The sequence below is a fragment of the Takifugu flavidus genome, unplaced genomic scaffold (assembly GCF_003711565.1).
Source record: "Takifugu flavidus isolate HTHZ2018 unplaced genomic scaffold, ASM371156v2 ctg808, whole genome shotgun sequence".
Classification (NCBI taxonomy): domain Eukaryota; kingdom Metazoa; phylum Chordata; class Actinopteri; order Tetraodontiformes; family Tetraodontidae; genus Takifugu; species Takifugu flavidus.
The window spans coordinates 3,335-28,199 of NW_026622418.1; the positions used below are offsets into that span (position 1 = coordinate 3,335).

Consider the following 24,865-nt stretch of genomic DNA (forward strand, 5'->3'; position numbering starts at 1 on the left):
TCTGTCTGTTCAGCAGTTAAAAAGAGCCAATGCTTGAAAGTTCTTTGTGTTGGGGTCCAGGGTTGTGTTGCTGGTTTCTTCCTGCAGTTGCTTGGAGGAGCCACTCATCAGCCACGGCTGGCGCCGCAGGCAGATGCACCTGCGGGCTCTCTTCAATCTACCGTGCTATTTACCATGCTATCTTCCCTGCTTGTTCGAGGTCTCCATGTCGTCTGCTGGACCTGTGAATGTGCAGAATCGGACTCCTGAGATTCCTGCAGTCCAGGAGGACTGCCTTTGTGTCCTTGGTGAACGTTCGCAGGTCCAGCAGACGACATGGAGACCTCGAACAAGCAGGGAAGACGCAAGGGAAACAGGCAGAACAAAGCATCAAAGCCACAACACACAGGAGTTCTGTCCTTAAATAGCACGGTAGATTGAAGAGAGCCCGCAGGTGGGTCTGCCTGCGGTGCCAGCCGTGGCTGATGAGCGGCTCCTCCACGCCACTGCAGGAAGAAACCAGCAACACAACCCTGGACCCCAACGTCTTTGCATGCTCTATATGTTGAAAAAATGAATCTAATTGTTTGCAACTAATCACAATGGCTGTTCAATAAATTTCCTAAAAGTGATATTCTCTTGTCTTTTATCATGATGTATGTTTGCATTTTTTTGGTGTAGTTCTAATCATTTTAAACTGATTATTAAAACATACAACTACTGCATATAATGAGTAGCTTGTATGTATAATATACAGAACAGCTCCATTTAACATGCAAAGTTTTACTGTTGTTCTACCAGTTTAAATCGTTTTTTGCCTGGTAGTTCCACGTTAATTTTACAATTTATTGACGCATAATAAGTAGTTACATGTAAAAAGTACAGGAAATGATCTATTTATATACAACAATGATCCATGAAATTGATAGATTTTTTTTGTAGAATTAACAGTTCAGCCTTGGCATTCACTGTAAAACCATTTACATATTTTCTTTGTAAATTTATCTACTGTCCTGTTGGTTTTTTAACAGGAATTCTCTGGTAACCCCAGCTGCCAGCGTTTTCCTGTAAAAACGACGGTCTTTTTCTAACAGTGTATATAACTGTGCATTCATTATAATTTTATCGGACGAAACTCCATGAATGAGAACGCAGATCACAGGGTTGGTGCTAAGCAACATCTGTAAAAACACTAACTCATAGAATCCAGATGTGAAAGACATGTGGACATAAACTTAAAATAACTCGTGTCATTTAACTGTTGAACAAAACGTCTGCAGATGTAAACTCACAACCAGCTGATGTTCATGTAACTAACAGTTGTCATATACAAACACAACATCACTCTCAGACTTCTGACTTTGGGTTTGGAGGTTCATCTTCATCTCTGAGGTCTGGAGGTTGATGTTTGGACCTGTTACTCTTCATAGACACACAGCTGGACACTGCAGACTCTGCTCTGTCCTCCTCCTCCATTCTGCTGAAACAGATTGCAATTAATTCAGTAATTATTTGATTTGAATTAATTAAAATCACCATATTTCTGATGTACAAAAATCTGAAACCCTGAGTCAGACAAGGACAACAGGAAGATCCACCCTCACAAACTCTCCAACTCAAAGTCTGGGCACTAAAACACATCTTTGACAGTGACAAAAATGTCTGTGAAGCTTGATATTTTCACAGTTCTTTCATTATGCTCAACTCCTGCAGTACTCCCATTTGAACTTGAAGGCCTCTGCCAGCCACACCCATCTCATCTAGAAAACTAAACTGACTTCCTTTCAGTCAGACTGGCTCATTATAAAGACTCCTGCCATCCACACACTCACTCCCACATTGTTCTCCATATCTTATCATAGCAAGACTCGTTCATGCAAGCCGTGTGAGTTTCTTTGATCCAACCTCCTTGTTAAAAAGAGACTCTTTTTGTTTTGCCACAGTGGTTTCACTGTGTTTGCTGTGCGGAGTTTCACCTGCTGGGCATTTGCTTTGCATTTCCCCGTGTCTACTGTAGACTGCATTAGTGCCTGTGTGTCTGCTGTGCTGCAATGGGTTTTTTATCACATCCATTTCAGATATTTACATTATAGGACTTTTTGTAGAAATTCTTTTACAGCTATTTGGCATGTAGATTTCACTATTATTATTAAATCACCAACAAATATGTCCTTAACAATGGAAAAGTTTGTTTTCATGAGATAAGAGTGCATCCCTCAAACAACATGAAAATGTTGACAGCTTTATGTAGACTGTTTCAAGGCTTTTAACTAATTGGGCCTCTGTCAATTCTTGCTTCACCAACAAAAGTATTGTTGTAAAGCCATACCCTTGTTAATTGCTTGGCACTTTAGTGGTTCCTGGTGGTGGGTACGTGTAATTGCAAGTAGAATAGGGAAAGGTGTGTGACGTCACCACGCAGAGGCGTGCCTTCCACACCTGCGAGATGTTTCCAATTGTCCTCATTCCCAAGCTAGAAAAGCAATGAGACAATTCTCGAGGTGTTTGCTCGCAAGATCTGGAGGGACAGCTGGTAAGCACCCTTTTAATTTGTTTTAAGCCTTAAATTTCAGTGTGTTGGAAGAAAGACCTAATACTGTATTGTGACTGCTCTGATTGTTGAGATAGAATGTTCACTTTCACAAACAGCACTGTTTACAATTAGGATGTTGGTGTTCAGTGAGAGGCGCAGGCCCAAACGGGTATATTGTTGTAGTTTGTAGCAACTAAAACACAATTAACCCTGGTTGTCTTAATGAAATTATGCTGTAGCCTACTTCCTTGGTTACATTATTGCGAGTTTGCACATTTATATTTATGACTATTGGGTTTTATGTGTAATATGTCTGTGAATTCTTAAACATGTTCATTTCTTGTCAAACAATTTCATATGTTTATATTTCTCTTTTCTATTTCAAGGTTTTTCACCTAGTGGCCACTGGGCTACCTGTTGTGATCTTGGGCTGTCTGTCTGTAAACTAAAGTCACCCTGATGGAAAAATTATAATGAAGGAAAAAAGAAAACAGAAACCCAGACTGTTGCCTCTGAGTGAAATCCTAGTCAACCTTCAATCTTGCAATTCCTTTCAAGTTGGAAAATAAGGGCAAATAAACCTGAGAGAGAAAAGGAAACCTTCACCCCAAAAATAACTTGACAATTGTAATATGCATATTATGTAGTGTAACATAGAAATGACAGTTCCTATCATTACTTGTTTCAGACATTTCATCTCACAATTTGCACTTTTAGAAACAAATCCCTTTTTGTCCAGATTCACTTGTCTTGTCTGAACCAGCACCAGCCCTTTATTGAGCCAACGGGTCAATAGTGGAAGCTTTCAGCATTGCCCTGCACTCTGCCCTGGAGAAACCCAACATCTATGTCAGGCTGCTCTTCTGGACTTCTGCTCAGGCTTGAACATGGTCCTCCTCACCAACTTGGTCTCCAAACTTTACAACCTCAGCCTGACCTCTACTGTCTGCAACTGGACATTGGACCTCCTGACCATCACTCCCAGTCTGGCATGTTGATGAATTGCCAACCTCCACCATCACCCCAGTGTGTCCCAAGGATGTGCACTGAGCCCAATCCTGTTTGTCCTCTTCACCCACCTTAATAATGCCATCATCAAGATTGTGAATGATACAGTTGTGATCTCCAATGAGGAGAAGTCAGCGTACATGAGTAAGTCATTAGGAAATAAGAACTAAATCTGTATTGATGCTTGTGTTAGTGACTGAAATGGCACAAAATGTTTTGAAAGACAATGGGATTTTCTTTTATTTTTCAGGAAATAACAGGTGTTTTTGGTGAGAACTTGCAATGCCATTTAAAATGGTCATGGCTATCTGCTGTAGGTGTCTGGTACACAGTGCTGACAGTCAGCTGGGACTCATGGATCAGCTTACTGGGCAACTTCATGACTGGAGTCAATTATAAAATACATTCAGTAACGGCACAATAAAATTGGATCATCTCACAACTTCCCAGTTTTCCTTCAGTTGCGTTCATAATCAATTATTGTCCCAGGACACCTTTTAGGCCATGGCTTCTTTCGTGGCCCTGAAGCAGACTCACAGTGACAGAATCATCTGCATATTTTATTATTGTTCCATTTTCATAGTTGGTCTGACACATATTTTCGTACACAATGAATAAAAGTGGTGAAAGTAGGCACCCCTTCAGGGGAGCAACACTGATCAGACATTGTTCAGGTTTACCGTCTGTGTTCAGCTAGTTAAAAAAATATATTGGCAGCAGATAAACACAAATTGTGGTCGGCTGATCCCAGTGGAGTTGAGTTTTGAGGGAATAAAAACTGTTAAAAAAAATTAGAGGCAGGTAATAGCTACGTAGCAAAAGGGACTAAAGCTCTTCCTGTATGTAGACTGTATGGCGTTTGCCATGGTTACAGCAGTCGCGTATCACGTGTCGACCACACAGGACGCCGGGAGTTTTACGTTAGCCCGCAGAACGTATGTTGAGGGTGCCTCAAGTTGGAGCTATAATAAAGTACCATCGTTCCACACCGAGACTCTTTATTGGTCACGCACATCTACACTGTATATTTACATATTCTTACATTTATTATCCCACGAAGACTCTCAGAATTATTGAAGAAAAAGAAATGTAAGAGAAACGCGCCTGCCTGCCTGCCTTCCTTCCTTCCTGCCTTTTGGTTCCGTTTTGGATGAGCATTTCTTTAAAAACATTTCCCACACAACGTAAAACAAATCGTGAGAAAAGAGCATCCCAAACCTTTTCCGCCGGTCGCTGCGTGCGCATAACCAGGAGCAAGAGAGAATGATTTGAATAATAAACACAATATCACACTCAGTTTTCTTACTTTGTGTTTAAGGGTCCAGCTTCATCGCTGATGTTTACAGGCGTTTCCATTGACTGGTCGGATTTGCACAGCTGGAAGTTTAATCCTCAATAATCCACAACTTTCTCTGTATCTCAACTTTTTTAAAACAGTTTTCCCCACATCTAAAATGTTTCTCTCCAATCACCCTGTTTCAGTCTGCTCGCGTCCTGCGGATTGTTTTCTTGAACATTTTCACTTTCACTTTTACAGCCGGACGTTACTTCATCAGCAGTTATGTGCATTTTTTTCAGTTCAAAAACATCGTGGGTGATTTCAAGGTTCAAACAGTTGTGTTCCTCGGGACAACCAGCAAACAGCAATAAATTAATTTAAACTAAACTTGGAATTGTGCAACAAAAATAAAACTATACACAACTCATAAACATTATAGGTCAATTTAAAGACAAAGGAGCAGTAAAACACATTTATAAATGTTTGAAGGTGTAAGTGGTAAATAGATGCTAAAAACATTAAAATGTAAAGGATTAAAACAGTAAATGTACATGAATTCAGATTCAGATTCAGATCCTTTATTTGTCCCACACGGGGAAATTTACAGCACAACATCAAAAGCACGCAGAAAAAAGAAAAAAATCAGTTGTCATTTAAATGTTTTAAAGGTTCATTACGCATTGAAAGAAGTAAGTTCATGGTTATAAAAAGGTAATTTTAAAGCGCTGTACTCATAGTTGTCAGGAGAGGGCGCCGTGCACATTTCACCAGATTTAATCAGATTTCAGCCTCTGTGTGTTTGCAAGTCAATCTAATCTGCCCAAGGCTTCAGAATCAGCAGTGCTACATCCGCAGTGCTACTACATGAACAATGGGGCTTTTTTTTTAACCAGTCAGATTTCAAACTCACCTTGGAGGGCCAGGTAGCTGGCTAATGACAACATCAGCATTTTTCCATCCTTTGAATAGCTTGTCAGAGCAAAACTGTCAAAACATGTACATAGCAATCATTTGAATTTCTTCACACCCACAATAACCACATAATAAAAACAGCATGATGAATATGACAAGGATGCCATGTGTTGTGCTGATGTACACATCCAGATGACTGATTTATTTGTCTTTGCTGCACAGATTCAGTGGGATTTTGAGCTTTCTGATGTGCTTTTGAGAAGACGACAGAACAAATCATCGGCTGCACAATGCTGTCTGGAAAGTTGTTTTTTTTTACACCATTAAGTGAGGAGTTAAAATTTTGGAAGGGATCATAATTTATTGTTTTGCAGTGACTCTAAGATTAGTTGCTCAGGATTGGCTTTGGTCTGCTGGGTGGAGAAGAAGAAAAAGCATTTATTTGCCACGTGACACACACTAGTGTATACAGAGGATTTACATTAAAAAACATGCAAGTAGCAGGGGGCAACCTGATTGCAGCATTGGGGAGGGGGCACCTTGGCAGTGCCCAGGAGGTGAACTGGCACCTCACCAGCTCACTTGTGTTGGAGACTTGAATCAATAAGCCACTGCTGCCCGATGGACTGGTTCAACAACTGGTTGGAATTGTGCTGTTTTTGGCCTCTTATCCTAACTTTCCCCCTTTATCGGTGCGTAACATCGCCGTATCCACTCTGCGTATCTTGGATGCAGCGAGTACAGAGGCGTTCAAGCTCACTCCTGGTAAGTCCACAACAGTGCACCTCGTCAGTGCCCAGGAGGTGAACTGGCACCTCACCAGCTCACTTGTCTTGTGGACTTGAAGAATATATTTCAAGATCACAAATAATTATTTTTCTCCCTCTTCGACCATCCACATTTCAACAACTCCTCCAGCCTGATGCAGAGACATGGAACACTATTGATCTGTCCGTATTGAAAAGGTTTGGAGTTGTCTGAACTGGGTTTCTTACTTTAGTAAAAATGGTATTCACCCTAAATATCTGAAATACCTCTTTCTGTAATGGTACATCTTCTATTGTAATATATTGCGTTTTTGTATTGTATTTCTATTATTAAAATGTGATAACAGGGTTGCTAAGAGGTGGATGCCCAGAAACTAAATGCACTACCTTTGTCTTTGTCATGGATCTTCTGTCTCTCACCATCCTGAATGCTGGGTGAGATAATTGCAAATAATAAAGAAGCTTCACGTTCAACAGTCTGTGTGCTAAAATGTTTATTTGATTACCGTTTGAATAAGAGAAACACTTTAATGGAAGGATGGTTTGATGAATCAGAATTGTTTCGACCTGTGATACAGATTTATTTACATAATTTACATTGACCACAACTGTCATAACAATTAGAACAAGATGATATAATCGGGTGTCTCTTCTCTCTTCAGAGCCAATCCTAACGCCTATCAACATTCTGCTGTCACAGCTTGAGAGATTAAAAAACAGGATCAAACAGAGACCCCAGAGTCTCCAGTTTATAGCTTGGGCTTGTCACAAGATCTGACAAAATTGCAACTCCTGAATCCTGCAGGTGGTTCTGACCCAGGTTGAGTTCTTTCAGATGGGAGGGGTTGGACTTCAGCGCTGAGGCCAGAGAATCACAGCTGATCTCTGATAAACCGCACCCTCTCAAACTAACAAGAAAAGAAGACAAGAAATAAACTATTCTGTCTGTGCTCGGGCATAATAACGAACACTGTTTTAGTTTCAAATTAGTAATAAAAGACAGACTGCACAAATCCATGAACTGACCTGAGAGTCTCCAGTTTACAGTTTGGCCTCTCCAGTCCAGAACAGAGCAGCTTCACTCCTGAATCCTGCAGCTGGTTCTCACTCAGGTCCAGTTCTCTCAGATGGGAGAGGTTGGACTTCAGAGCTGAGGCCAGAGAACCACAGCTGATCTCTGATAAACTGCAAAATCTAAGACTAAATCAAGAATAATTGAAACATTTAATTATAATCAAAGTTATCCAATGTTTGTTTTGCAGTTGCATCAGTTACATTTAAACATCTGCCTGATTCCCCTTCCTTGGGACTGTGTCTCTATATCAACACAGTTCTGTGGAACCTTAATTGTGGACATTGTTCAAAAGTTTGCTGCCATCTTCACCTCTGCAGTTTGTGGGTCAAGTGGGTCCAGTTATAATCCAATACAGTACAATTGCCAGCAATAGACCCAGTCCATGAGTCCTCCTGCCAGCATGAGTCCCACCATCAATGGGGTTCCTAATGACTTTAGGGAGGTATTCAACAAGGCCCGAGGCCACCTCACTGCCTCCCCTTTCTTCCCTAGAAGACGATGAAACATCTGTCTTGTCTTTCAGTACCAGAGATAAAAGCGATTAGGGACTACAGAAATGAGAGGGACTACCCTCTCTGACTCATTTCTACTGCTTTTAAGCTCCTCCATTCAGCATCCTTTAACAAGCTCGATCTCTGCAATTCCTACTACCTTCCTTTTTATATCATAGCTGAGAACAGTCTCCAGATGGACCCAAAAAAGGTCTCTTCTCTTTCTCATGACCCGTATATGTCTCAAGAAAACATCCGCAGTGGTTTCTGGGGTTTGCAAACGTCTATCGGCAGTTCATCCAAAATCACAGCTCCGTGGCAGCACCCTCGACCACGCTAAACTCTTCAAAGACTACTTTCGTTGGAGCCCTTCTGCAGACAAGGCATTTGGGACTCTCAAGGCTCACTTCACATCAGTCCAAATCCTGCAGTTCTCAGATGTTGAAAGTTGGTGGTAGATTTTGAAGACTGATATGTGAGTTGGGGATGTCCTGTCCAAAACTTTATCCCTGTGCTTTCTTCTCCACATGCCATTCCCCTGTAGAGAGGAATTATGACAGAGAGAACTGGGAGCTTCTGGCTAACCTCCAGGGGGAGTGGTGTGTGATTGCCTGGAAGGCCCTGAGGTTCCATTTCAGGTGTGAATTAATCACAAGAACTTGAAAAATATCCAAATATCAGCCATACGACTGAATTCACATCAGGCCCAATGGTTTCTGTTCTTCATCAAGTTTGACCTTGTTCTTTCCTACCTTCCTGGTTCTCGTAATATCATACCAGATGTTCTGTCTCACCAATTTCAGGCGAGTCTGCTAGTTCTGGGAGATTGGGGACAGGGTGCGTGACCTGGTCATAGCACATGTTTGGTGAAACTCCTATTTGCCCCTGAAACTGTCCATTCTGAGGTGCTGCAATAGGCTCCTTCTCATCTTACCAGTCATCCTGGGATTCAGATTACTAAGGATGTGCTCCTCCAGCCCTTATGGTGGCTCACCAATGATGAGGACTTTAACAGCTTTTGTACAGCATGTCCAGTTTGCTGTGAGCACAAATCGTCTCATCTCGCCAGTTTTCTGCAGCCACAATCTGCTCCCAGATTTCCAAAAACTTTGTCACAGGACTTCTCAACCAAGAGATGGAGACTGCTCTTAGTTGCATGGTTTCCTGGAACCCCTTCACCTGATCCCAGCAGTTGTTATAGACACCCACAGCACATGGGCATGGTGGCAGGTCATCAATGTTCCAGTGTGCCTGTGGACTGCAGCCTCCTATTTTCCCTTTTCAAGAAAAAGAGGCTTCCTTCCATGCAGCCAAACCTTCATCCTATGCTTCATTCAAACCTCATCTTAGGCCCGTACACTCCCCTTAAAGGCACTAAAACACTGTTCCATCTCTGCCACCAGGAGACTTTCCTCAATCCACTGTGTATTGGGTTGGTCAGAAGGTCTGGCTGTCCATCCAAGACATTCCTCTCCAAGTAGAATCAAGACAACTGGGACCTATATTCACTGACCCCTTTCCCTTCAAAAAGAAAGTTATTCCTGTATCAGTAAGGCTCAATCTGATTCGGTCCATGAGTATCTATCCAAATTCCATGTGTCCAAGGAGAAACCAGTTCAGGAGAGCACTATGGTACCTGCTGCTCCAACCTGTCTGCTTCCTCATCAAATTGAGGGTGGTCCAGCCTAACCTGTCAGGTGTCTGCTGTTTTCTGTTGTTGAGGACGGAGGCTACAGTATCTGGTGGGCACTGGAAGAGGTATGGGCCAAAGTAGAGGTCCTGGGTTCCAGCCCATGGCCCCTGTCCCAAATGACTAACCTGCAGAGGTGCACAGCACTTCCTGTTCACCCAAGTGACAATAACTGTTCTGTGGAACTGTAATTGACTATTTCTAAGTGTGCTCACACAAAAGAATAAAAACTGATTTAGATTCAAATGAATGAAACACAAATTGTAGAAATCCATGAACTGACCTGAGAGTCTTCAGTTTACAGTTTGGACTCTCCAGTCCAGAACAGAGCAGCTTCACTCCTGAATCCTGGAGCTGGTTGCGACTCAGGTTCAGTTCTCTCAGATGGGAGGTGTTGGACTTCAGAGCTGAGGCCAGAGAACCACAGCTGATCTCTGATAAACTGCAGCGTCTTAAACTTTAAAAAAGGAAAAAATTAAAATTTCAGCTATGATCAGATGTGTTCAGTGTTTGTTTTGTCATTAGAGATAATCATGTAAATCCATGCTAATTTGTTAATTTAATACTTTTTTTAAAGAAATTTTGTTTTATTTTTTTAAGAAAATAAATGATTTTCTCTGTACTTAGAAAAAACCTGACCTGAGAATCTTCAGTTTACAGTTTAGATTCTGCAAAAAATTACAGATCAGCTTCACTCCTGAATCCTGCAGGTGGTTCTGACTCATGTCCAGTAGTCTCAGATGGGAGGGGTTGGACTTCAGAGCTGAGGCCAGAGAATCACAGCTGATCTCTGATAAACTGCAGCCACACAATCTAAATAAAAATGATTAAGGAAAGATTTGTTCAGTGTTTTCTTTGGAGTTACATATAAATATGCCTGAAACACCTAGAATGGTGAACAGTTTTGGAAATGCCAAAAAAGACCTCATTCTCTCTGTGCTCAAACATAACAGTGGAAACTGTTTTAGTTTCAAATGAGTGAAAGAAAGACTGGACCAAGCCATCAACTGACCTGAGAGTCTCTAGTTTACAGTTTGGACTCTCCAGTCCAGAACAGAGCAGCTTCACTCCTGAATCCTGCAGCTTGTTCTCACTGAGGTTAAGTTCTCTCAGATGGGAGGGGTTGGACTTCAGAGCTGAGGCCACAACGTCAAAGTGAGTTTGTGACAATCTGCTGAAAACGAGTCTGTCGACCAAAAAAATAATGATTTTGTACATTTTAAACTTTAAGGTAAAGGGACACACAATCATAACTTATGTGCTGTAGAGTCAAAATTGTCCCTGTCTGTGTTTTCTGATGGATTTCTATTTTAACCTTTCAAACAAAATAGATGCTTTTCTTTCGGCGATGTATTGCAGTTTTTAACTACTTAAGGAGTTCATTTAAAACACTTGGGTGATATTTAACTTTAATGCTCCGCAATGTTTCCACAATTATTCATTTCAAGCAGATCAAAGATATAATCATGATTTCCATCACATCTGGACTTACTCAGCTTTCCTGCAGTTCCTCACAGCTGGAATCAGTCTACGTCGTCCCTCCTCTGATGTGTTGTACTCCTTCAGGTTCAGCTCATCCAGAACCTCCTCTGACATCTGCAGCAGGTAGGCCAGAGCAGAACACTGGATCTCTGACAGTCTCCACCTTGATTTCTTCTCTGACTTGAGGAGCTCTTGGATCTCCTGATGTACTGAATGATCATTCATCTCCATCAGACAGTGGAAGATGTTGATGCTTCTGTCTGGAGAGATTTGCTCACTGCTCATCTCCTTCAGGTTGTTGATGACCTTCTGGATGGTTTCTGGATTGTTGTCTATCTGATTCAAAAGGCCTCCCAAGATTCTCTGATTGGACTCCAGAGAGAGACCATGAAGGAAGCGAACAAACAGGTCCAGGTGGCCATTTGGGCTTTGAAGTGATTTTTTCATGACTCTGCTCAGAAAGTCATCTACAGATTGGATTGGATCATATCTTTGAAACAACCATGCAAAGTGAGAAGATTTGTTCGGTTTTGAGTATTTTATGAAAGAATCTATAACCTCTGTGTTCTTGCTGGTGTAACAGTGGAACATGTAGACTGCAGCCAGAAACTCCTGAATGCTCAGATGAACAAAGCAGTAGACTGATTTCTGGAAGATCACAGTCTCTCTTCTGAAGATCTCTGTACAAACTCCTGAGTACACCGACACCTCTGAGACGTCCAGACCGCACTGCTCCAGGTCATTTTGGTAGAACAGGATGTTTCCATCCTCCAGATGTTCAAACGCTAGCCGCCCCAACTTCAGAAGGACTTCTTTGTCAGGCTCAGTCAGTTCCTCTGGTCCTTTGTGTCCTCCATACTTCTGCTTCTTCCTCTTGGTCTGAACCAGCAGGAAGTGTGAGTACAGGTCAGTCAGGGTTTTGGGCAGCTCTCCTCTCTGCTCTGTGGTCGACATGTGCTCCAGAACTGTAGCAGTGATCCAGCAGAACACTGGGATCAGACACATGATGTGGAGGCTCCTGGAGTCCTTGATGTGTGAGATGATTCTCTTGGACAGATCTTCATCTCTGAACCTCCTCCTGAAGTACTCCTCCTTCTGGGTGTCAGTGAAGCCGCGTATTTCTGTTATCCTGTCAACGCAAGATGGAGGAATCTGATTGGCTGCTGCAGGACGGGAGGTTATCCAGATGAGAGCTGAGGGAAGAAGGTTCCCCTGGATGAGGTTGACCAGGAGCACGCTGGCTGATGACACCTGTGTGACATCAGAGATGACCTGTTCTTTGTTGAAATTCAGAGAAAGTCTGCTTTCATCCAGGCCATCAAAGATGAGCAGAAGTTTATAGGCAGCCAGATCCTCTGCTCTGATCTTCTGTAATGTTGGATGGAAAACATGAAGCAGTGAGAGAAGACTGTGCTGCTCATCTTTGATCAAGTTCAGCTCCCTGAATGAGAGCAGAACCAGCAGGCTGATGTCTTGGTTCTCCAAACCTTCTGCCCAGTCCAGAGTGAACTTTTGCACTGAGAAGGTTTTTCCAATGCCAGCGACACCGTTTGTCAGAACCACTCTGATGTGTTTCTGTTGCTCACATAAGATGTTGAAGATTTGGTGGCACCTGATTGGAGTGTCCTGGACGTTCTTGGAGGTTATCTCAAGCTGTCTCACTTCATGTTGTGTATTCACCTCCTCACTTTGTCCCTCAGTGATGTAGAGCTCAGTGTAGATCCTGCTCAGCAGGGTTCCACTTCCTGCTTCATTAGTTCCTTCAGTCACATGTTCACTTCTTCTCTTCAGACTGATCTTATGTCCTTCTAAAACTTCTTGCAGCTCATTTACTAAAATCAGAAAAAGAAATAGATTTTCCTCATTTCTAGTCATCAACATCACTAACAATTCATGACATCACGTTATTTTTACAGTGAACAACTTTACTTTGTCCAGTCTTCATTTGAGCTTTTGTCTTCAGTCCAGATCTGGTTGTGGATCTGTTTTCAGATTCTGCACAAGAGGACTCCCCTGGTGAAGTAGACTGGTCCCAGGATAAGAAGCTGGACTCCTTGCTGTCACTGTCAGAACATTTCTTTATTACTCCATGAATTTATAGATAATTGCTTGAATAAAAAATAAATCAACACTTCAATATTATTTTAACTGTTCTGTCTAAATTCATGTTTTCATCTAAAAGAATACAATTCTTGTTTTCTTTTAAAATTTTAATAATCATTATGAAAATACTAAAAAGATAACTATATAACTGTGCATTCATTATAATTTTATCAGTACGAAACTCCATGAATGAGAACGCAGATCACAGGGTTGGTGCTAAGCAACATCTGTAAAAACACTAACTCATAGAATCCAGATGTGAAAGAAATGTGGACATAAACTTAAAATAACTCGTGTCGTTTAACTGTTGAACAAAACGTCTGCAGATGTAAACTCACAACCAGCTGATGTTCATGTAACTAACAGTTGTCATATACAAACACAACATCACTCTCAGATTTCTGACTGACGGGTTTGGAGGTTCATCTTCATCTCTGAGGTTTGGAGGTTCATGTTTGGACCTGTTACTCTTCATAGACACACAGCTGGACACTGCAGACTCTGCTCTGTCCTCCTCCTCCATTCTGCTGAAACAGATTGCAATTAATTAATTGATTTGAATTAATTAAAATCACCATATTTCTGATGTACAAAAATCTGAAACCCTGAGTCAGACAAGGACAACAGGAAGATCGACCCTCACAAACTCTCCAACTCAAAGTCTGGGCACTAAAACACATCTTTGACAGTGGCAAAAATGTCTGTGAAGCTTGATATTTTCACAGTTCTTTCATTATGCTCAACTCCTGCAGTACTCCCATTTAAACTTGAAGGCCTCTGCCAGCCACACCCATCTCATCTAGAAAACTAAACTGACTTCCTTTCAGTCAGACTGGCTCATTATAAAGACTCCTGCCATCCACACACTCACTCCCACATTGTTCTCCGTATCTTATCATAGCAAGACTCTTCAGCACGACCTCCTGGACTGATTTCCTGTTGTCAAACTTGCTTGGATCTCCAACCACTTGTCCTTCTTTTGCCCTCCTGGTTTCCGTCTGCCTGTTCTTGTGGCTGTGTGGAAATTGTGTACCTTGTTGCAGCAGTGTGAGTTTCTTTGATCCAACCTCCTTGTTAAAAAGAGATTCTTTTTGTTTTGCCACAGTGGTTTCACTGTGTTTGCTGTGAGGATTTTCACCTGCTGGGCATTTGCTTTGCATTTCCTGTGTCTACTGTATACTACTGTAAAGTTCATCATTAAAACTGAGGCAAGAACAACAGATCTAAAGTCTTTAAAATCTGATGGGAAAATGTGATGGAATATTTGACTCAGTATTTTCTTGTGTAGGAATTGAGTAAAGAGCCACAGATATTGTCCAGGCTGTGACTTGTAGTCCTGTTAGTCCTTTTGAAGACAGAAACAGCATCCCAGCCACCCTAACCCTAAAATGCTGATTGTCTTTTAATATGGGATGGAGTTCCAGTTAGAAGCATTGGCCAACTCTGCGTCAGACCTAAAAACTTCTAAAGGAAATATAGTGGCTATTTGTTGGTTCTGAACTCCTTCTCTGGTTTTCACACAGGACCAAGCTGAACCAAGGTTCTTTAACTTTCTTAAAGTTTTCTTTAACTTTTGACTTATATTTCTGTTTTGTTTTTCTAATTTAAAATTTCAACTCATTGGGGGCCACATGAAAGTCTGGGGGTATTCCCAGTTTAAAAGCACATCTTTTCCTCTGTATACAGGCCCTTACTGACTTATTCACCCATGGTTTATTGTTCGGAGTAGATTCTGACATGTTTAAGAGGGATCATCATGTCTCTGCAAAATATGAACAAATGTCAGCTCATCCAGATCATCATCACCAGATTCTTTGAACCTGCCCCAGTCCATGCAGTCATAACACTCCTGTTGGCATGAAACAGATTCCTCAATCCAGTCTATAACCTCCTTTTGTCCGTACATTCTCCCTCTTTAAGACAATTTGATATGTTGGCAGCAGATAAACACAAATTGTGGTCGGCTGATCCCAGTGGAGTTGAGTTTTGAGGGAATAGAAACAACTGTTAAAAAGATTTAGAGGCAGGTAATAGCTCCGTAGCAAAAAGGACAAAAGCTCTTCCTGTATATTTACATATTCTTACATTTATCATCCCACGAAGACTCTCACAATTTTTGAAGAAGAAAAAGAAATGTCAGAGAAACGCGCCTGCCTGCCTTCCTTCCTGCCTGCCTTTTGGTTCCATTTTGGATGAGCATTCCTTTAAAAACATTTCACACACGACGTAAAACAAATCGTGAGAAAAGAGCATTCCAAACCGTTTCCGCCGGTCGCTGCGTGCGCGTAACCAGGAGCAAGAGAGAATGATTTGAATAATAAACACAATATCACACTCAGTTTTCTTACTTTGGGTTTGCACAGCTGGAAGTTTAATCCTCAATAATCCACAACGTTCTCTGTACTTTAACTTTTTTTAAACAGCCCCCCCCCCCTTAAAACGTTTCGTTCCAATCATCGGGTTTCAGTCTCCTCACATCCTGCTTTGTCGAACATGTTTACTTTCACTTTTACAGCCTGACGTCACTTCATTAGCAGTCATGTGCATTTTCTTCAGTGTAAAATCATCTGGGATGATTTCAAGATTCAAACAGTTGTGTTCCTCGGGACAAACGGCAAACAGACCTAAATTAATTTAAATAAACTAAACTTGGGATTGTGCAACAAAAATAAAACTTTACATTACTCGTAAATATTAAATCGGTCAATTTAAAGACAAAGGTGTTGGGATTTCTGGTTTGTGTCTGTCTTTGGCCTGCAGGATGTGGTGTTGAGCACAATTGGGTGCAGCTGGCACTGCAGGCGGGCGCACCTGTAGGCAGTTTACGTCTTGCTGCCTATTTAAGCAGGTTGTGCCTGCCTGTCAGGGCCGGGGTGTCTGTTCGTGTAGGGAGTGTGTTTGTTGGTCGTGTGTGGGAGCTTGTGTGGGTTCGTTGGTGTTGGCTCCTGTTCCTGTTGCCCTGGAGGGCCGCTCCTATTCCCGTGCTCCCGGTTTTCCTGCAGTCTAGGAGGACTGCCTCTGCCCTCAGTGTCTCGGGGCGCGTTCGTGAGGCGAGCGTGTTGCGCCGGACTCCCGAGTCCTCGCCGGTCCAGGAGGACTGTTTCTGTTAATGTGTGCCCTTCCCTGTAAATAAAGCCTTTGACCTCCCCACCACTGGGTCCTGGCCTGCGTTCGGGTCCGCTACCACCATGTATCGTAACAAAAGGAGCTGTAAAACACACACATTTATAGATGTTGGAAGGTGTAAGTGGTAAATGGATGCTAAAAACATTAAAATCCTAGAGGTTAAAGGATTAAAACAGTAAATGTACAGGAATTATTTTGTCATTTAAATATTTTAAAAGTTCATTACACGAAGTAAGTTCATGTTTATAAAAATTGACACCCTACAAATATTTATTTTATTTAATTTTGCAGTAAAAGGTCATTTAAATGAACACTTCATGGCACCGTTTCTTGTTACTTTGTTAGCGCTGTACTCATAGTTGCCAGGAGAGGGCGCCGTGCACATTTCATCAGATTTAATCAGATTTCAGCCTCTGTGTTTGCACGTCAATCTAATCTGCCCAAGGCTTCAGAATCAGCAGTGCTACATCAGCAGTGCTACTACATGAAAAATGGGGCTGTTTCTTTAACCAGTCAGATGTTAAACTCACCTTGGAGGGCCAGGTAACTGGCTAATGACAACATCAGCATTTTTCCATCCTTTGAATAGCTTGTCAGAGCAAAACTGTCAAAACATGTACATAGCAATCATTTGAATTTCTTTACACCCACAATAACCACATAATAAAAACAGCATGATGAATATGACAAGGATGCCATGTGTTGTGCTGATGTACACATCCAGATGACTGATTTATTTGTCTTTGCTGCACAGATTCAGTGGGATTTTAAGCTTTCTGATGTGCTTTTGAGAAGACGACAGAACAAATCGTCAGATGCACAATGCTGTCTGGAAAGTTTTTTTTTTTTTTTTGACACCATTAAGTGAGAGCTGGACCTGTTTGGTGCTGTCTGTGTCATTAGTTGCTCAGGATTGACTACTTTTGTCTGTTGGGTGGAGCAGAAGAAATTAAATTAAATTCAATTCAATCTTTATTTATATGGCACTTTTCATACACTGGGTAGCGCAAAGTGCCCCACAAAGCATAAAAACAACAAAGAGAAACAAGAGAATCAAGAAAAAAGGACACACACAGATATACACACACACATGCATATGTACACTCAAACACACACCCACACACACAAAGCTGAGACAAGCTGAGACATGGCTGGGCACCGAGACCTGAGGCGAAGGAGACGCCACCTTTGGAGGCCCACCAGGCCGAGGGAGGTCACGGTCCGTGACCACAGGTGGTACCGCCACAAAGACCACCCTCACCCGGACAGATCGGAGGCTCCACACCAAGGCACAGAGCCCCCTAACCACCCAGGCCAGAGTCGATAACGGGACAGCACCCCCAGCGGTAGACCGGAAACATCTCTCAGCCTGGCAGGCCCCCATGAGGAAACACCATGAGGAAACACTGGAGCTAAAAACTGAAGGACTAAAACAGTAAATGGGATAAAAGGTGTAAAAGCTAAAAACTGAGAAACTAAGAACTGAGGGAGTAAAACAGTAAAAGTATCAAGTAAAATAAGGATAAGACATAAAAAAGCATGAGAACATTAAAGAAATTAAAAATAATCGGAAAAACAATTAAAGACCTGATTAAAAAGGTGTGTCTTGAGCCTCTTTTCAAAAATCTCAACAGTCTCTGCGGCCCTGAGGTTCTCCGGCAGGCTGTTCCACAGTCGGGGACCATAATAACTGAAGGCCGCTTCCCCGTGCGTTTTAGAGCTTACTTGTGGAATGGTTAAAAGGCCGGTGCCGGAGGACCTCAGAGTCCGCGAGGGTTGATAGAATAAAAGCAGGTTGGATAAATAAGTCGGGCCAAGACCATTAAGACATTTAAAAACTAATAAAAGAACCTTAAAATCGATCCTGAAACGCACAGGTAGCCAATGCAGCGATTCTAAAACCGGTGTGATGTGCCCCCGCCCTCTGGTCCTCGTCAGCACCCGTGCAGCTGAGTTGTGTAATAATTGTAGGTTAGAGATGGTCTTTTTGGGAAGACCAGAGAGCAGGGCATTACAATAATCTAGACGACAAGAGATAAAAGCGTGCATCAGCACCTCCGTGCTGGCCTGAGAGAGAAACGGGCGGACTCTGGCTATATTCTTCAGGTGGTAAAAACCTACCTTCGTTATGTTTTTGATGTGTGGGATAAGAAAGCATTTATTTGCCACGTGACACACACTAGTGTTTCCACAGGATATACATTAAACACATGCAAGTAGCAGGGGGCAACCTGAGTAGCAGCATTAGGGAGGGGGCACCTTGGCAGTGCCCAGGAGGTGAACTGGCACCTCACCAGCTCACTTGTGTTGGAGACTTGAATCAATAAGCCACTGCTGCCCGATGGACTGGTTCAACAACCACTGCACACATCCATGAAAGAAGAGCTTGCACTTACTAAAAGCTCAACCTTTGTCTTTGTAATGGATCTTCTGTCTCTCACCATCCTGAATGCTGGGTGAGATAATTGCAAATAATAAAGAAGCTTCACGTTCAACAGTCTGTGTGCAAGAATCTTTATAGGAATACCGATTTCAAAGTTCTTTTGTCGCCCTCATCAACTTGTTGGAACAGGGTGAAATACGTATGTTTAATTTGACATTTGTTCCACAGGAACAGCAAAATCCACTAATAAAGTAAGAAAATTTGTTAATTTGTGTATATTAAATACAACTACACATACAGTATGGAATAAAACATTTATCATAAGGTGCTTAATGCACTTTGCAGAACAAGTGAGTTAACTCTAACAGACAAAATATTTCCAAATGTTTAGGGGAGGGGAGTTCAGCAGAGGAGAGGATGCTCCCTTAATGACTCGACAGGTTGTTACAGGGCCCTATGAGAGCATTTGGGAGTTTGGTACCTTGCTCAAGGGTATCTTGGCAGTGTTCTGAAGGTGGTCTTGCACCTCCCTGTTGTGGAAAGTCTGCAAGTTGTGGAATGGACACACAGGAGACTCAGGTGACTTGTATTGCAATGAAGTTTACTGATCAGGAGAAGTGACACCAACACAGCAGCAATTCTGAGACATTCGTACCGAGACATATGTAAGGCAAAAGATCACTAGATGCTTACGACAATGTAGGGTACCAGTTGGATACAACAGAATCATCTAGCCTGTTGGTCCCATCAGCACTGCTTTGTCAATGGAAGACTACATACGCTCACTGAGAGTTCAGAAACGACTTCAAGACAATAAATAAGCATTTAAAAGCAGCATGATTAGACAGCACTGGATTGCAGGAAGAACAGCCTGACAGTAGAATCCCTACTCTCCAGGAGGGTGAGAGTTGTGTGGGTGACAGATGAAACTGTGTCAGACAGAGAGCACTTGTTCCAGTAGCTATACTGGTCTGGATCCACACTGAGGTCAATCTTAATGTGGTTCATAAAGAGTTGCTCTACATATTTAATAATAATCAGCTTGAAGGCCACCCACTGATTAGTCTTTCAGTTAGGAAACCTTGATTGTGCAAGTAATCAATCAGACTGTTGCTGAGATGAAATTAGATTTAATATAGCCTGATTACTACTGACTCAGCTGACATAAAAGATCTAGAGGTGAGTATTTTAACTTGACTTTAATAATTGTCTTTTAAAAATATTTAATTCACACAAAAATAAGCAGACAGCTAAGTACCATCTATGACAAAGAGAAGAACAAAATATGAGATAATGGAGATTTAAATACAGAATCAGAAGAAGGTTTATTGCCATTGTTCATGTAATACACAGTATTACACAAACTAGGAATTTGTCATGGTGTGCCGCTGCGACATTCAACATAACACTAGACATCAACACCACACTAGAGAATAGATAAATAAAATAAAATAAGACTTATATACAGTATATACATAAATAGTGAGTGGTAAGAAATAGTGCAGGTCCATGAGGAGTAATGTATTGTTCGTGAGTCCGACTGGCTGCTGTACATGGTGCTTAAGTGATAAGTCACTTGGTGTTCAGCAGCCTGATGGCAGAGGGGAAGAAGCTGTTTGTGTAGCGGGAGGTTCTGGTCCGAATGGACCGTAGTCTCCTGCCTGAGGGGAGGGGGGAAAACAGTCCGTGACCAGGGTGGGAAGGGTCGGCCGTGATCCGACCTGCACACCTCCGGGTCCTGGAGATATACAGGTCCTGGATGGATGGAAGCCTGCAGCCGATCACCTTCTCGGCAGCACGCACGACGCGCTGCAGCCTCAGTCTGTCCCTGGCGGTGGCACCAGCAAACCACACGGTGATGGAGGAGGTGAGGATGGACTCGATGATGGCCGTATAAAACTGCGCCAACATCCTGGGAGGCAGTTTGAGCTTCCTCAGCTTCCGTAGGAAGAACATCCTTTGCTGGGCCTTCTTGATGAGGGAGCTGATGGGTGGCTCCCACTTAAGGTCCGGGTGATGGTGGTGCCCAGGAAGCGGAAGGAGTCCGTGATGGTGATGGGGGAGTCCATGAGGGCAAGGGGGGGGCAAAGGGGCTGTAACTTTCCTGAAGTCCACAATCATCTCCACTGTTTTCTGAGCGTTCAGCTGCAGGTTGTTGTGTCCGCACCAGGACACCAGTCGAGCCACCTCCCCCTGTAGGCAGTCTCATCGCCATTGGAGATGAGCCCGATGAGGGTGGTGTCATCCGCAAACTTGATCAGTTTGACACTGGTGGCTTGAGGTGCAGCAGTTTGTATACAGGGAGAAGAGGAGGGGGGAAAGTACACAGCCCTGGGGTGATCCGGTGCTGATGGTGACAGAGTCCGAGACAGTCTTCCCCAGCCGCACGTACTGCCTCCGATCCGTCAGGAGTGAGTGATCCACCTGCAGAGGGAGTCAGGCACACTAAGCTGGGACAGCTTGTCCTGTAGCAGAGCGGGGCGGATGGTGTTGAATGCAGAGCTGAAGTCCACGAACAGGATCCTCGCGTAGGTTCCCGGGGAGTCCAGATGCTGCAGGATGGAGTGAAGGGCCAGGTTGACCGCGTCGTCCACAGATCTGTTAGCTCTGTAGGCGAACTGCAGTGGATCCAGGAGGGGGGTGGTGATGGACTTGAGGTGTGGCAGGATCAGGCGCTCTAAGGACTTCATGACTACAGAGGTGAGCGCCACAGGTCTGTAGTCGTTAAGCCCAGTGATCCGTGGCTTCTTGGGGACAGGGACGATGGTTGAGGTTTTGAGGCAGGCTGGCACCTGGCACGACTCCAGGGAGGAGTTGAAGATGTCTGTGAAGACAGGAGTCAGCTCCTCTGCGCAGTGCCTCAGGGTGGAAGGAGACACGCCGTCCGGGCCAGGGGCCTTGCGCGGGTTCAGCCTGGCGAACTGCCTGCGCACATCCTGTTCACTGATGGTGAATGAAGGGGGTGAGGAGGGGGGAACTGGTGGTAAGTGATGGGGGGGGGGACTGATGGTGAGTGGAGGGGGGGAGGAGGAGGGGACTGCCTTTGATGGAGTAAGGTCCATGGGGGCAGTGACACTGGGGGGAGGGGAGGTGTTGGGCATGGCTGACGAGGTGTCAAAGCGGGCATAGTGGAGGGACAGACTCTGACAAAGGGCTTTGTCGTCCTGACCCTTTGAAGCCTGAGGCCTGTAGTCGGTGATCTGCCTCAGGCCTCTCCACACAGAAGCAGAGTCGTTAGCAGTAAACTGCTGCTGAAGTTTCTCCGAATACACAGATTTAGCTCTCCTCAGTTCCTTGCTAAACCGGTATTTGGCCGAGAGATTAAATTTTAAACATCTTCTATGATGACTTCAGTAGAGGAACAACTATGACTAAGATATGGGGGTTTCAACAGACTGATTTGAGATCTGTGACAAAGATAAAAGTGTCTGTGGCAAAAATAAAGATAAAGTATGCTACATACAAGCAGCAGCAGTCCTGGCTTGTTGTGCACCCTTTTATTTAAATTAGTTTAGAGCCACATATAGCATTAAAAACTCCACAGGATACAATGTTGACCGAATATCCAGACTAATATGTGAGGTTGCGCTTGTGTTGCACTAACTATTAGGGTAGCTTTAATTTAATGACACAATTCCTTAAATGCAAAAAGCTGTAAATACAATAGTCCGATATATGTGTAGGAGATTGTGGCTTGAGCTCTTTTTTTCCATCTTTCATGGGTATATTTGGCTCTTAACTCCAGAATCAAGACAATGATTTCATATAACAAACCTTTATGGAAATACAATTATACAATTTTGTGACTAGATATTCATGGCACAAGTGGCCTACTGCCAGAGATCCTGCCAACAGAAAGAAGAGCTCTCACTCCCATAACTTGATTTGAGTAGAGTCTCCAGTTTATAGTTTGGACTTTTCACAAGATCAGACAGAAGCTTCACTCCTGAATCCTGTATGGTTCACATTCAGGTCCAGTTCTCTCAGATGGGAGGGGTTGGACTTCAGAGCTGAGGCCAGAGAATCACAGCTGATCTTTGTTAAGCTGCAGCTCCACAATCTAAATAAAGTAGAAATATAATGCATTGATTATAATCTGATGTTTTCAAATTTTGCTGTACAGTTACACAAAAAAGGTTTGAAAATGCCCTGAACTATGAATTAAATTAATGTTTGGAAAAGAGATTTTAAAAATCGAGATTCTATCTGTGAGACAGAAAATGATGAAAGACAATAAAACTGTTTTAAAGGAATGAAGACAGACTGTATAAAGCCATGACCTGAGAGTCTCCAGTTTACAGTTTGGACTCTCCAGTCCAGAACAGAGCAGCTTCACTCCTGAATCCTGCAGCTTGTTGTCACTCAGGTCCAGTTCTCTCAGATGGAGGGGTTGGACTTCAGAGCTGAGGCCAGAGAACCACAGCTGATCTCTGATAAACTGCACTCCCGTAATCTAAATAAAGAAGAGATGAAACGTGTTAATATTCATCAAATGTATTCAGTGTTTGCTTTAATGTTATATTATATATATATATATATATGTGTGTGTGTGTGTGTGTGATTCCTCATGAATTGTAAGTTTAAAAAATGTTTGAAAAGCAAAACAGACACAATTTCTTTAAAATGAGAAATAAGCGACCTGATTCCATCTTGACTCAGACAAACAGAATGAAACCTGTTTAAAATGAATAAAAGACAGACTACAAATCCATGACCTGACCTGAGAGTCTCCAGTTTACAGTTTGGACTCTCCAGTCCAGAACAGAGCAGCTTCACTCCTGAATTCTGCAGCTTGTTCTCACTCAGGATTAAAATTCTCAGGTGGGAGGGGTTGGACTTCAGAGCTGAGGCCAGAGAACCACAACTGATCTCGGATAAACTGCAGCGTCTTAAACTTAAAAAAAAAGGAAAAGATTTCAGCTACCATTTGATTTTTTTAATTTAATACTTTTTTAAAAGAAAGTTTGTTTTATTCTCTCTGTACTTAGAAAAAACCTGACCTGAGAATCACCAGTTTACAGTTTGGACTCTCCAGTCCAGAACAGAGCAGCTTCACTCCTGAATCCTGCAGCTTGTTCTCACTCAGGTTAAGTTGTCTCAGATGGGAGGGGTTGGACTTCAGAGCTGAGGCCAGAGAACCACAGCTGATCCCTGATAAACTGCAGTCTTGCAATCTAAATAAAATAAATACATTTATGATCAGATTTATTATGTATTTTCTTTGCAGTTAATACTGTGTATAAACATATGTGAAATACTCCTGAATTGTTCATTTAATAAATGAAAGAAACAACTCTGTGTATAAGATTTTCTTTAAAGGGACATGAAATTAACTGATTCTATCTGTGAGATGGAAACATTAAATCAATGCAAATTGACCTGAGAGTCACCAGTTTACAGTTTGGACTCTCCAGTCCAGAACAGAGCAGCTTCACTCCTGAATCCTGCAGGTGGTTCTGACTCAGGTCCAGTAGTCTCAGATGGGAGGGGTTGGACTTCAGAGCTGAGGCCAGAGAATCACAACTGATCCCTGTTAAACTGCAGCCACACAATCTAAATAAAAATGATAAAGGAAAGATTTGTTCAGTGTTTTTTTGGAGTTACATATAAATATCCTGAAACACCTAGAATGGTGAACAGTTTTGGAAATGCCAAAAAAGACCTCATTCTCTCTGTGCTCAAACATAACAGTGGAAACTGTTTTAGTTCCAAATGAGTGAAAGAAAGACTGGACCAAGCCATCAACTGACCTGAGAGTCTCTAGTTTACAGTTTGGACTCTCCAGTCCAGAACAGAGCAGCTTCACTCCTGAATCCTGCAGCTTGTTGTAGCTCAGGTCCAGTTCTCTCAGATGGGAGGGGTTGGACTTCAGAGCTGAGGCCAGAGAACCACAGCTGATCTCTGTTAAACTGCAGCTGCTCAATCTAAATAAAGAAGAGATTAAACGCGTTAATATGAGGCCACAACTTCATAGTGAGTTTGTGACAATCTGCTGAAAACGAGTCTGTCGACCAAAAAAATAATGATTTTGTACATT

At 42.7% G+C, this 24,865-nt stretch overlaps 2 protein-coding genes and 1 long non-coding RNA gene across 11 annotated transcripts; 1 reads left to right on the forward strand and 2 right to left on the reverse strand.

Annotated features, from left to right (window-relative positions):
- The first annotated feature begins 2,402 nt into the window (after positions 1 to 2,402).
- LOC130521232 (uncharacterized) lies at positions 2,403 to 3,962 on the forward strand. Its single transcript, XR_008949235.1, has 3 exons — positions 2,403 to 2,512; positions 2,899 to 3,664; positions 3,771 to 3,962. It is a non-coding gene; the product is annotated as an uncharacterized LOC130521232 (long non-coding RNA).
- A 2,993-nt stretch (positions 3,963 to 6,955) lies between these two features.
- LOC130521231 (NACHT, LRR and PYD domains-containing protein 14-like) lies at positions 6,956 to 15,821 on the reverse strand. 9 transcript variants are annotated; one of them, XM_057024850.1, is made up of 9 exons: positions 15,668 to 15,821; positions 13,730 to 13,846; positions 13,146 to 13,279; positions 11,227 to 13,048; positions 10,747 to 10,920; positions 10,374 to 10,547; positions 10,018 to 10,191; positions 7,505 to 7,678; positions 6,956 to 7,386 (listed from the first exon to the last, which is right to left on the reverse strand). In XM_057024850.1, exons 2-9 carry the CDS (start codon positions 13,840 to 13,842, stop codon positions 7,188 to 7,190), a joined length of 2,964 nt encoding a protein of 987 aa, XP_056880830.1. In that variant the 5' UTR covers positions 13,843 to 13,846; positions 15,668 to 15,821; the 3' UTR covers positions 6,956 to 7,187. The 9 variants fall into 9 exon arrangements, with proteins under 9 accessions (XP_056880830.1, XP_056880831.1, XP_056880832.1 ...); XM_057024851.1 differs by having other exon boundaries at positions 13,730 to 13,843; positions 15,668 to 15,812; XM_057024852.1 differs by lacking the exon at positions 15,668 to 15,821 and adding an exon at positions 15,405 to 15,422 and having other exon boundaries at positions 13,730 to 13,843.
- A 6,489-nt stretch (positions 15,822 to 22,310) lies between these two features.
- LOC130521230 (ribonuclease inhibitor-like) lies at positions 22,311 to 24,794 on the reverse strand (the record flags this gene model as incomplete). Its single annotated transcript, XM_057024849.1, has 6 exons — positions 22,311 to 22,888; positions 23,109 to 23,281; positions 23,549 to 23,722; positions 23,829 to 24,002; positions 24,208 to 24,381; positions 24,579 to 24,794. Coding segments are annotated over 5 exons (814 nt in total), but the record flags the coding sequence as incomplete, so codon positions are not given.
- Positions 24,795 to 24,865: the final 71 nt, after the last annotated feature.